Consider the following 12,199-nt stretch of genomic DNA (forward strand, 5'->3'; position numbering starts at 1 on the left):
TTGGAATGTGGCACACACTAGAGTCATTACATTTTAATAGTAAAAAATAGAAGAAGATGAAATGGTAAATTTAATCTATTTTACTTATAAAAATAATATGACATCTCATTTGGGTTATTTTCACTACAGTAATAATCTGGCTCATTCTGTTATTATAAAATACAATTTCACAAGCAGCAGAGGCAGCAGGATATGTGATAACATACCAGAGATACCATGGCCCAACCAGTCTTGTTATAGATAAACTCCAAGTTGTTCCTCCTTAGATAGAGCAAGCCACCAACAAGGGATACTAACAGAGCCAAAGCAATGGTGCCAGAGTAGTTGGGTGGCCTGAAAACTCGAATCTGCAAAAAACAAACAATGAAAATTAAAAGAATAAAGAATAAACACAACACTTCTCTTTTAATCATATTCTAGTCATCACTAACTTTAATTAACTAGTTTTCTTTGAGAATTACACGGTTTTTTTTTATCGTATTTATTCCTAACTCCTCCCTTTAACTCCTCCCAGATCTGCCCTCAACTTCCCATCCTCTATTTTTTTTTTTTTTAAGAATAACCTATTCACTCTCTTTTATGCTGTCCAGTTCCTTTGTGCTGTCTATATACTAATGGGTTGGGGCCATCCACTGACACAAAATCAACGTATAGTGTTTCTATCTTTAACACAGAGAATTCAGAGAACTGACATGCTATTTTTCACATCTAGCTTTGACAGTACATTTACTGAGCTCTTAATGAATCAAAAATACATGCTTTGAACACCTTGGCTGTACAGAGATACTCTCTTCCTTTTGTTCATACACTGGAGTCTTTGTAAATGCTACATGTGAATCCCAGAGCTGTTCTGGATCACGCAACAAACCAATTCAACTAGCTAGTACCTGGTAAGGTAAGCTAAGGTGTGGGCACATGTGAATGATCTCAACTAGAGACTTTAAATGCCATGCTTAACAAAGCTATGCAAATCTAACCTAGAAGTCTAACTTACCCACTCAAGCCCTATGGATGCCAATTCCCATATTCACCCACGTTGACCTCTACTTGCACAAGCAACTGCAGCATACATTCAGAGTTGTACCCCCCCCACACACATGTTGGTAGGTATCTGTGCTTTCATTACTCTCTCACAGAGAACTCCATGTTTAAGTGAAGAATGATGAGGCTGTTTTTGAAGTGCCAGTGCTAGCATACATACTCCAGGAGTACAGTAATGTTCCAGTTATTCTACATCTCTGGCAACGCCACTTATCAACATACTGGCTCTAGACATCCTCCTAGGTATAAAGTACTATCTCATTGTGGTTTGGGCTTTTATTTGCCTGCAATGTAATGATGAACACTTTTTCTGGGTACTTCTAGGCCTTATGTATATTTTCTTCAATGAACTGTTTATTCAGATTTTTAGGTGAGATTTGATGTTTTGTTGTTGAGTTTAAGACCCACACATATACCTAGATATGTGGCTAGGTCTTCAGAAAATAGGACTTGCAAATTTCACTCTGTAGGCTGTCAACTCAAATCCATTTGATTGTACTTTAACATATAAAAGCCATATTTATTTACAAAGTGATACAATTGGAACAAACTCGTGATTTACAAATTGGTTCTAGAAGCATTTTCTGTGGAAAGGAACTAGGAGAATCTGAGGACAAAATGCTAGGTAGAGTGCAGATCACAAACAAGAGCCTAGAGGAAATCAATGTTCCAGAAAATAAGAGCAGTCTTTGAAAACAATTATGGAGCTGTGTCTCAGGGACCAGGAGCATGGGGGAACAAATTGTGTGTGTGTGTGTGTGTGTGTGTGTGTGTGGTGGGGTGCTCAGACAGTCAAATATCAGGCAATTTTAGCACTCAGCTAAATAACAATAGCAATAAATTAGAAACAGGCATGACAGGAGAGGTTACACAAGTGGAAAAAAGGAGAAGCAAGAAAGAAAGGAGGAGGAGGAAAGACAGAGAGAGGGGGAGGGAGAGAGAGAGAGAGAGAGAGAGAGAGAGAGAGAGAGAGAGAGAGAGAGAGAGAGAGAGAGAGAATGCATGCATGAAAGTGATTTCAAGTGCCCTAGGAGAGGAGGGTATCAGGGCCATTGGACCTGGAGTTACCCGTGACTGTTAGATGCCTGACATGGGTGTTAAGACCTTAAATGCCCTTCTTCTATAATGATATTAATCACTACCTTATATGTCATCCTAGAGCCTTCATCCAGAAGCTGGTGGAAGCAGAGGCAGATACCCACAGGTAAACAATGAACTGAACTCTGGAACCCACTTGCAGAGAGGGAGGAGTGATATGAGCAAAGGGTTCAAGACCAGACTGGTGAAACCCATAAAAACAACTGACCTGAACAAGGGGGAGCTCAGGGACCCCAGACCGATAGCTGAGATGCCAGCATGGGACTGATCCAGACCTCCTGAAAATGGGTGTCAGTGAGGAGGCCTCTACAATGCATGGGGCCTCGGGTAGTGGATCAGTATTTATCCCTGGCACAGGAATGGGCTTTGGGAGCCCATTCCACATGGAGGAGGCTCTCTCAGTCTGGACACATGGGGGGCCTAGGCGCTGCCTGGGATGATATGACAGACTTTGGAGATCCCCGATGGAGGGTCTCACCCTCCCTGGGGAGCTGAGGGGAGATGGGGTTAGGGCTTCATGTGGGGCAGGGGAGGAGAGGGAGCTGGGATTGACATATGAAGCAAGCTTGTTATTAATATAAATAAAAAAACAGAACTGAATTCTAGCTGTGTCTTATCCCTAAGCCTCTAGTATTTCTTATGATGAACTAAAAAGAGTACTTTAGAATAATCCTTGATGTCTTAAATCAATTAGGTAATACATCATTGGTACATAATAAACCAAAAGATTTTTCAAATGAACAAATTTGGGAAACAATTTATTCCAAAGTATTATTAAAGCAGGTGATAACACTTTGTAGGTGAAAGGTGGAAATACCATAAGACAAGTATCTCTCGTCTCAGAAAATATGTTTGTATCTTAGTAAAAATTCAAGGTTTCTTAATGACTTTTAAAATAACTGCTAAAATAACTGATTAAAGAAAACAGCTATAAGCCCTCCACAGAGAAATCAATACCCACCATAATTACAGTTAGTTTATATTCAGAATAAATTATCTGTCTTAGTCTATGCACATAACATTGGCTGAAATGTTATGAAACAAAACCCATATCACAGGGTCCATATTACTCTTCTAACTGACAATTTACTTGTTAAACACTGAATTTCATTCAATGTAAAAACCCTTTTTTTTTTAAGGTATTTGATTTGTTTCCAGCTTTTTCAATTAAAATTAATATTGTTAATTTTTTTCAGAGATAAGAATATGAGTCACCCTTAAGTTCCAATTCCTAGAAGTGGCACTGTTAAGTTAAATTACTGAAGATAGACATAGGACACATGCTGTCTGAATAGTTAGACCAATAGCCAGTCCCCAGAGCAATACATGGTAGAGTGGATTTTCTACAGCACTGAAACTTTCCTCAACTTATATAGAAGATTCATGATTTTCTTTTTTCTAGCTACTTAATTAGACTTACTTTGATCACTAATAATATTAAACTATTTTCATTGCATTTTCACTTCCCTGAAATTAATCTGTACCTAGCTAATACACTTTTTAGTGTTTGTTTAGAATATCGATTGATCATTATGCAACAATGCATCTGAATGAACTAACCAAAATTCAACTACCAGTTACAGCTGTTAAGTCCAGGTTTCAGGAGCTGGGGATGTAGCTGAATGGTAGAATACATATTCACACTAAGTAGGTCCTGGGTTCAACCCAGAATGGCAAAAACAAAGCTTTAAGCAAGGAAAAGCACAAAAGGCCACAGATGAGCTAAAATAAAAACAAAAACAAAAACAAAAACCCTCCTGCTTCATTCCAATGGTCTAGCAAACCAAAGTAATCAGCCTAAACATATATAAGTATATGCATAATACATACTCTGTCTCACACACATATTTACTACAGTGAATAAAAACATACATGAACATCCGTTCGGTCTGCAATCCATTTTGCTAGCTGTTCGGCTGCAAATCCAATTCGTTGAAGGTCAAAAGTATCTGCTCTCTTGGGTCTGCCTTTTGAAGGAAAATGCATGAATGTGGGAGCAGAATTCATGTTGAGCTGGAAAGCAAGTGACAAAATGGTAATTATAAAAATAACCTAATATCTCATAATATTCATCCAACATTTTCTATGTTTTTATCTGCATTTCCAAAGTAAGAATTAAGAAAACCTGCATGGCTTTCTGAGGTTTAATTCTACTTTTATTCGTCTTGATGCACTATTAAGTGAAGAGGAATGGCTGAATTTGCTTAAGTGGCCTGATTAGTTTTTCATTCTTTGTCCAGAGCTTTATGATTAAAATGATGCAACATGCATAGAAGTGCAAACAGAAACCCAGTGATTGGTCAGCAAGTGGAGCACCCCACTTCTTCACCAGCTACTGGAGCAGCGCAGGAGTGGGAGCCCATAAGGAACTTATTACAAGCACATTACAGGTAATCAAATTTCTTAAGAAAAATTTAAAGATTATTCTTTTTAGTCGATGGTTTATAAGCAACAGACACAAGTATTTTTGTTATAATCAACTTGAATATGACAGAGATAATAAAAATGCCTGATAGTCTGGATCCTTTCAACTTCTTAACTATTTGTCGTAAAATGACTAAAGCATAGCAAACTTTTCTAAAGAAAATGTGTCCTCATAAAATATATGAGTGAAAACACTGCCATGGTCTTATGTTTATTAAAAACAAGTTAGAAAATAATAGGATAATTGATAGAATAGCTAACTACAATATCAATGTATTAAATTTCTGCTATCTGGGGATTATATTAAAAAGACCTTACAATAAAAAGCAGAGACTCACTCAATGAGAATCAAAACCAAGATCAAGTAACTTGTTAAAGAGCAGGCATCAGGTGAGGATATCACCAAAAGCTTAGCTGCCAAAAATGACCATGTTTACAGTCAAGGCAAAATAGCTCCTAGCCCATAAAAGAATGCTACCTGTAGCCATGTAATTCACACAAGAGCCACAAATATTACAGAGCCTCAACCAGCTTAGCAAATAAACTCTAAATTCTTAAAAGCAATATATGTGTATCAAATATTTCTTATTTGCACTACTGTGAATTCTATGAAATGCTCATTATTCACCTCCACGTTACTGTAATGCTCCAGGTAGACAGGGAATACTTGGTTTCTATTTGCCCCGGTTTCTGTTTATTCTCTCAAAACAACCCCCCCCACACACACACACACCACTCATGTTAAATTTAAATTGCCACTGTAAAAGTGTGTGAACTTCATGAGGTATTGAGGCCATGAGAGTTCTACCCTCTAGGGGAGGGTAGACACCTATATAAAAGTCCGAGTTTCCCTCTTCCATTCCTCCCTGCTATCCACCCACAGCTATATAAGAGGGAGCTCTTCATATGCTGACATTGTTATATTAGCCTCTGTGTCCTTTCTAACTGCAGGCCAGTACATTTGGTTCACTTCCAACTATCCAGTCTCAGTTATTCTTACATTGCACTTTCTAAGACAGCATTTAGGCTTTTGACTTTTCCTAAAAGATACCCAGAGATTATATTTTTGCTCTGTTTCTTTTCTGGGTATTTATTTGTTTAACCTAATTTCTGATTCTTTCTATACAATTCAGATTTAGCCAAAGCCTGCAAAACGAATGTAGTGTCAGAGGATGACAAATGTATACCAATACTATTACTAATTTATAATAATAGCAGTTACTTAATAAACACATATCTCAGGAATACAAATAAGCATCTCCACACATTAATATCTCATTCTAGTAATCCCAAATTTTTTTTTCCTGTCTATATATATAGAGAGAGATAGTAAGATGATGAAATCTTCATGTCATTCAACTATGAAGAGGTATAGCTAGAATGTGACCTCAGGTCTTCTAACCCCATGCCCCATCATTACCACTGAGGCACAATGCTCTCAAGAATCTTTTCTTGCAAACTACTCCATAGTAATGTTTCATAAATAACCTTAGTAGGAATTTGAACAGGTTCATTATAAAACTAAATTATAAAGCCAGTTCCTATACTATGGTAAGACCCTGACAAATTCTAACACACCACAACATATATCATACAACACAAATCATATCATGAATACGTTGTGTATGCCTCATATATGTATAACACAGGTGTGTGTGTGTGTGTGTGTGTGTGTGTGTGTGATACAGGAATCTTCTCTGAATTAAAATAATACCTCCTGGAGAACAGAGGGAGGGTTGTGAGACCTGGGCAGTAAACAGCCTTAAAAGCCTGGAGAGCTGAAACTTGATGGATTCTTTAGAGCCCTCCAATAGGTGATGAAAACAGAAAGCAACTGCTAGCAGAAAAGGCTCTGGAGCTGTCTGGAGGAGACTGACTGTCCAACCTGTTGAACTGACTGACATCTTACAAAGAGCTCTAGGTTTGCAGCTTTCACGAACCATCGGATATCCATGATATCCCTGGAAGTCAACCATGATCCTGCAAGCAACCCCTTACCCACACTCCTAAGTAACACCAATCAACATGCTGGTTCCCAAGTTGGCTTTGTGTGGAATCATTGTTTTGGTCTGTTATCAGTTCCCTATCTGGGGGTAGATGTTCATTTTCATTTCGTCCCAAAAAGTCTCACACAAAGGATGATGTGTTTGTGTACCAGGACTGTCTTATACCACTCTACACAAGTGATAACCATGGCAACAATACCATTTCTGACTGGTTCATTAAGAGGCATCCCTAAAGAATACATATGAAGCATTCAGAGTGCACTGCTGGTAAAAGCAACACTGTGTCAGGACTCATGATGACACAACCATGACAACACTACCAGTGATGACTAGCATCCTCACGCCCAAATATGTGGTTCTGTCTGTCTACTTAGAAGACTTCATTTGAGTACCTGACAATTCTATATGTGCTGTGTACTAGAAAAGGTAAATTAAAAGAAGTTTACTGTATGAAATTTCTGGGAACTACAGTGCAAGATCAAGGTTAATGGAGAGGTGGGATTTCTGAGGAAGCTTCTCTTCCTAGCTTACAAAAGACCATCTTATTCTTGGGTTTCTCTTGGCCTGCCTCTGAGAACATGCCCTCCTGTTATTTCTTCCTCAAAAGATGTGACAGACTTTAATGATTCCCTCATGGAAGGCCTCACCCTTTCTATGGAACTGAAGGGATGGGCTGCCAGTTGGGGGGCATGGGAGGATGGGAGGGAGAGGGAACTGGGATTGATATGTAAAATAAGATTGTTTCTAATTTAAATTAAAAAAGAAGATATCATTTCTACTTGATTAGTGACTCATCCTTGGAAGTTGTTTAATGTTTGCTCTCACACATGTGGTCAATGGTGATTTGTAGCTTCAACACTGGTTTGATCTAGGCCGTAATAGATAGAAAACACTTATGATAAATATGGAATATTTTACACATAAAACTCTATCTGCTGGAGTAGAAAATAGATAACTGGGGAAGCAGCTAAGTGGGCTAAGTGCATGCTATAGGAGCACGAGGACCTCAGCTCAGACCACCTGAACCTAGATACAGGACCATGTATCTGAAGCCACAGCACTGAAGCTGGGGAACAGACATGCCAACCCCATGAACTAACCAACCCAAATTTTCAATACTAAGTGTCAGTGAAAAACCCTATCTCAGGAAAAACAAACAAAACAAAAACAAAAAACAAAACAAAACAAACAAACAAACAAACAAACAAAAACCAGGATCAGGAAGATATTCCTTCTCCCAAAAATGTAACAGTAAAAACAGAGAACCAATTCCACAAAGTTGTCCTCTGACAGCAACATGCAATTTATGGCATGTACACCAATGCATATATCAAGCACACATGTACACAAAATAACAATAAATAAAAGAGAGAGCAAAAGGAAAATATTAGGAGTCAATGTCTTACTTCCATATACACACATATGCATGTACACTCTCATCCACACATGCACACACATGTATGTATACACACATCACACACATAAACAAAAATAAGTAGGTTGCACTTATACTATATAAAATGCCATAAGCCTGTGTGAAATACAACCTACCCAATATATAATATCATAGAAAGATTAATGCACATGTATAGCCACTATATTCTAAAAAGCATACTTCCTCTAAATAGAAATCAATGTAATGGTAAAACTATAGAATGATGAGATTAGCAGTCTCTAAATATGAACTCTATTTTAGCCACATCATAAAATTTACTGTCCTTCCTTCCTATACTCACTAACTTATACAGTAATTTGTATTTTATCTGGCAGTCAAGAATGTATCAAAAATAACAAACTCAGTTATGCATTTCAAAATAACATACGGAGATTTTACCTGTTGAAAAACATCTGTCCCTTCATCATAGTCCACCATTCCAAAAAACAGTTTGTTGCAGAAAGCAGATGAATAACGCCAGGAATTAGCCAGAATTTGATATTCTTCATTAGCCTGCCTAAAACAGATAATGGGGGAAAACACAAACATTTGAGTATGCAATGAACATAACTATCATAAGAACAGGCAATTCTGGGGTAGAGTTAACCTGCTACTGATTAGATTATCATCTCATTAATACTTGTATTAACTGCAAACTAAACTGTTGTACAACATTAAAAGATCAACAAATACTTTTGAAAAGGAAGAAATACATCAAACTACAAGTTTACTGTTCATTACCAATGTAATTGCAATACATCCTCACTTACTCATATGCATGCAACTGAATTCATTTTTTTTTTTGGATCAATCTATACACAGCTTGTAGATTTAACTGTTTATAGTACAGGCTATAAATGCTTCTAACTATGGCAACACTAAAGAGGGTAAGTAGAGGATAAGAAGTGATGGAATTGGTGTGCTTAATAAATTTTTGTATATAAATCAGATAATCCAGAAACATCATCTACATTTAAGGGAAACACAATGATGTTATCTGTATTGTTGGTGTTTATCAAACAGAACTTAAAAATGACAAACATTCTAATGGTAAGGTGAGCTGAATGACTCTTTACCTTTCATAGAAAAAAACTTAAAGATCAATTTACTGTGTGACTATTATAATATTTGGACACATGGAGCCATCAAATCCTAAGAAAATATGAAGGAGTTAAGGTAGCAGGCTCTGGCTGAATGCCTGCAAATAGCGGATACAGGACCCATAACATTAAAGGGATGACATTGTGATTGTATATAAACAAACTGCAAAATTCGCTTTTGTTAAAAAAACATTTTGTTATAAAAATCAAACCTAGGAAAATGTAAAATCATTAAGAACTGGCATTCTTGGGATAACAAGGCATATTAAATGAAAATGCACCATTATAAAATAAAATAAGGAATAAAATTATATTAGATTTTTCAGCATCTGTGTATATAATAGTTTATAATGAAACATCTTAAACCAAGGATGTTTAAGTTGGTCAAGGCATATCTACACTTATAATTCAAAACAAATTACAACACAATATTCAAATGAAAAATGCCAAGTCCCTGTTCAAGAAGCTTACATTTTAGAGAGAAAGCTCTTACATCCTATCACTATCTCACATACACACTATCAGATTATTTCTAGTTCCTTGAAAATATCTTAATGAGTATGTGTTTAAAAAAAAAACAAAAAACATGAATCAAAGGTGAATCCTCTCTTCCTTTAAATTCTGCTTTCCACTGTCATTCTACTGTTCTAAAGTTAATGTCCCAATAACCACTTTGCAATGCTATTACAACATCCTCCATAGCCACTCTTATAGCATGCATTAAATATTTCCTTTAAGTCAGTACAAAACCCGCTACTTCTTTTAAACGGCACTTCCATGTCTACAGTTGCAGTACTGGCTGATGTCACTGATGGCAACAGAAACCCTCCACTAAAGCGCAGAAATTTACTGGACGTACATTAGCTGTTCTACCTGGAAGTAGTGACTGCACAGTGGCTGGATTATGACCTTGAATCAACTTTTGTTGTTAGAGCTGGCAAATAATGTTCTTTCCTCTCTGATCAGTATATCATTATAAATACTTTTAAGATGATTTTTCTGCATTAGAGATTCTCATTTATGGGATGTAACTAAAGGGCACTTAGATTTATTTCACTCTATTTAGGGGCTTTGCAGAAAGAACAATGAACTTTCATCTATCCAACTGTAAAAATAATTATTCTCATTTAGGTTGGCTTCACTGAATAACTTAGTTCTATCATTATAAAACATAACTATACAGAGGAATGGAGGGAAAGGACATGGGGTAATAGCAGAGATACTACACATTGTACTGACTTCAGTAGACCAAGTCACCAACAAGGTAAAGCAATAAATGTCACATAGGGAATGAATACTATTTATAACTCTCACCATTATAATGAATAAATCACTGAGAGACATGTTAATAATCTCAGCTTTGTATGCAAACGTGGAATTGAAGACATAAATACAGATTTTTTTTGACTTTGGGGGTTTTTTATGGTTTTTCAAGACAGGGTTTCTCTGTGTAGCTTTGGAGCCTATCCTGGCACTCGCTCTGGAGACCAGGCTGGCCTTGAACTCACAGAAATCCACCTGCCTCTGCCTCCCGAGTGCTGGGATTAAAGGCGTGCGCCACCAATGCCTAGTGCCATAAATATAGTTATGCTCAACATTTTAAGTGGATTCTGTAATAACAAAGAGAAATGGCTGACACTGTCCACCTGAAGAGGCATCTTAAAGGAACAGACATGCAATGATAACACATAATAAGAAAGTTTTAAGTGTGGCTTTTACTTCAGACATTAGATGGGGAAAATAAGACTAGAACCATGGCGACTAGAAATAATTGGAAAAGAACAGGTCTGTCTAAATGACTGAAATTATAAGCAAGACTACCAGGGAAGGACAGTAAGATAACAAGCAACATAAATGAGCTACTCTCAAATGTTTTCTATGCTCAACAGAATCTAGGCTTCATACTAGACAATAAGGAAAGGAAAGACAAAAATCGAAAACAAGGAGTGTGGCTCCATTCTGTAAACAGTGACCAGCTTCAGGGTTTTGGAAAGATTTGTTCAGTTTGCAGAACTGCATTTGCACTATGTGTGATAACCACATGTCTGAGGGAGAGTTACATCATGATCAAGATCTAGAGGCCATTTGAAATGCTAATAATGTTCAAGTTGGGAAAACACAGGCTACTAAAATATTATATAATCACTTGGCCTATTTTGTATAGACACTTTTTGGAATCTAGAAGGCCAGAACAGCCAACAAAGATTTCCTTACAATCCTTAGATAGCTAGTTTGTATTGTAGACTTCATACAAAGTGCACTCACCTGGGAAGAAACTCTCAATGACCGATTATCTGCTAAGTGTGGCCTGTAGACATGTATGAGGGGTTTTCATAACTGGGCTAACGATGGTGGGAAGTCTCATCCTCAGTATTAACAGCACTGTTTCCTGGACTGGGCCCTGGGCTAAATGAAAAGCTGAGTGTCTTAGTCACTGTTCTTTTTCTGTGAGGAGAGTCCATGAGCAAGCAACTTACAAAGGAAAGCATTTGAGGGCCTACCTAGTGTCAAAGGGTTAATTCATGGTCATCATGGTGGGAAACAGACACGTATGGCACAGGAACAGTAGCTGAGAACTTTACAACTTGATCCACAAAAAACAGGAACAGAGCAAGGGCAGGAGGGAAGGACAGAGAAAGGGGAATGGGGGGGGTGAAAGGAAGGGAAGGGAACTGGGCCTAGGAGCATGGAATTTGGAAGACTCAAAGACCACCCCTGAGTGACATACCTCTTCTGACAAGGACACACCTCCTAATCCTACCCAAAGAGTTCATGAACTAGGGATTAAGTATGGAAGCATATGATTCTATTGAGGCCATTCTCATTCAAACCCTCACAGGCAGTGAGTTCTGCATGGCATGCAGGCATTTACTCATTTAACAGCTTTCTGCTTTTGACTTTGACACAAAGTGAAAAGCTGCTTCAAGACCACACTGCCTTGAAATCCCCACAATGATAGACTACTGCCTCAGTAAACCAAACCCCTTCTGGCTTGCTTTGTTGACAGGCTATTTTATCACAACAACAGAAAAGAGTATTCAGACTAATAAGATTCAAAGCAAATCAAAGCAAATTACAATTTCGGAACTTAAATA

General features: G+C 37.5%; 1 protein-coding gene across 3 annotated transcripts in view; it reads right to left on the reverse strand.

The window, feature by feature from the left end:
- The window catches only part of Tusc3 (tumor suppressor candidate 3), a 164,872-nt gene that overhangs the window by 74,686 nt on the left and 77,987 nt on the right, over positions 1-12,199 (reverse strand). For all 3 annotated transcript variants that reach the window (XM_027391226.2, XM_027391225.2, XM_035452477.1), the window contains exons 3-5: positions 8,404-8,521; positions 4,012-4,152; positions 207-347 (exon numbers count right to left, since the gene is read on the reverse strand). In XM_027391226.2, coding sequence (XP_027247027.1) covers positions 207-347; positions 4,012-4,152; positions 8,404-8,521 — 400 coding nt within the window. The remainder of the gene's footprint in view (positions 1-206; positions 348-4,011; positions 4,153-8,403; positions 8,522-12,199) is intronic.

The sequence above is a fragment of the Cricetulus griseus genome, assembly GCF_003668045.3.
Source record: "Cricetulus griseus strain 17A/GY chromosome 1 unlocalized genomic scaffold, alternate assembly CriGri-PICRH-1.0 chr1_1, whole genome shotgun sequence".
Classification (NCBI taxonomy): domain Eukaryota; kingdom Metazoa; phylum Chordata; class Mammalia; order Rodentia; family Cricetidae; genus Cricetulus; species Cricetulus griseus.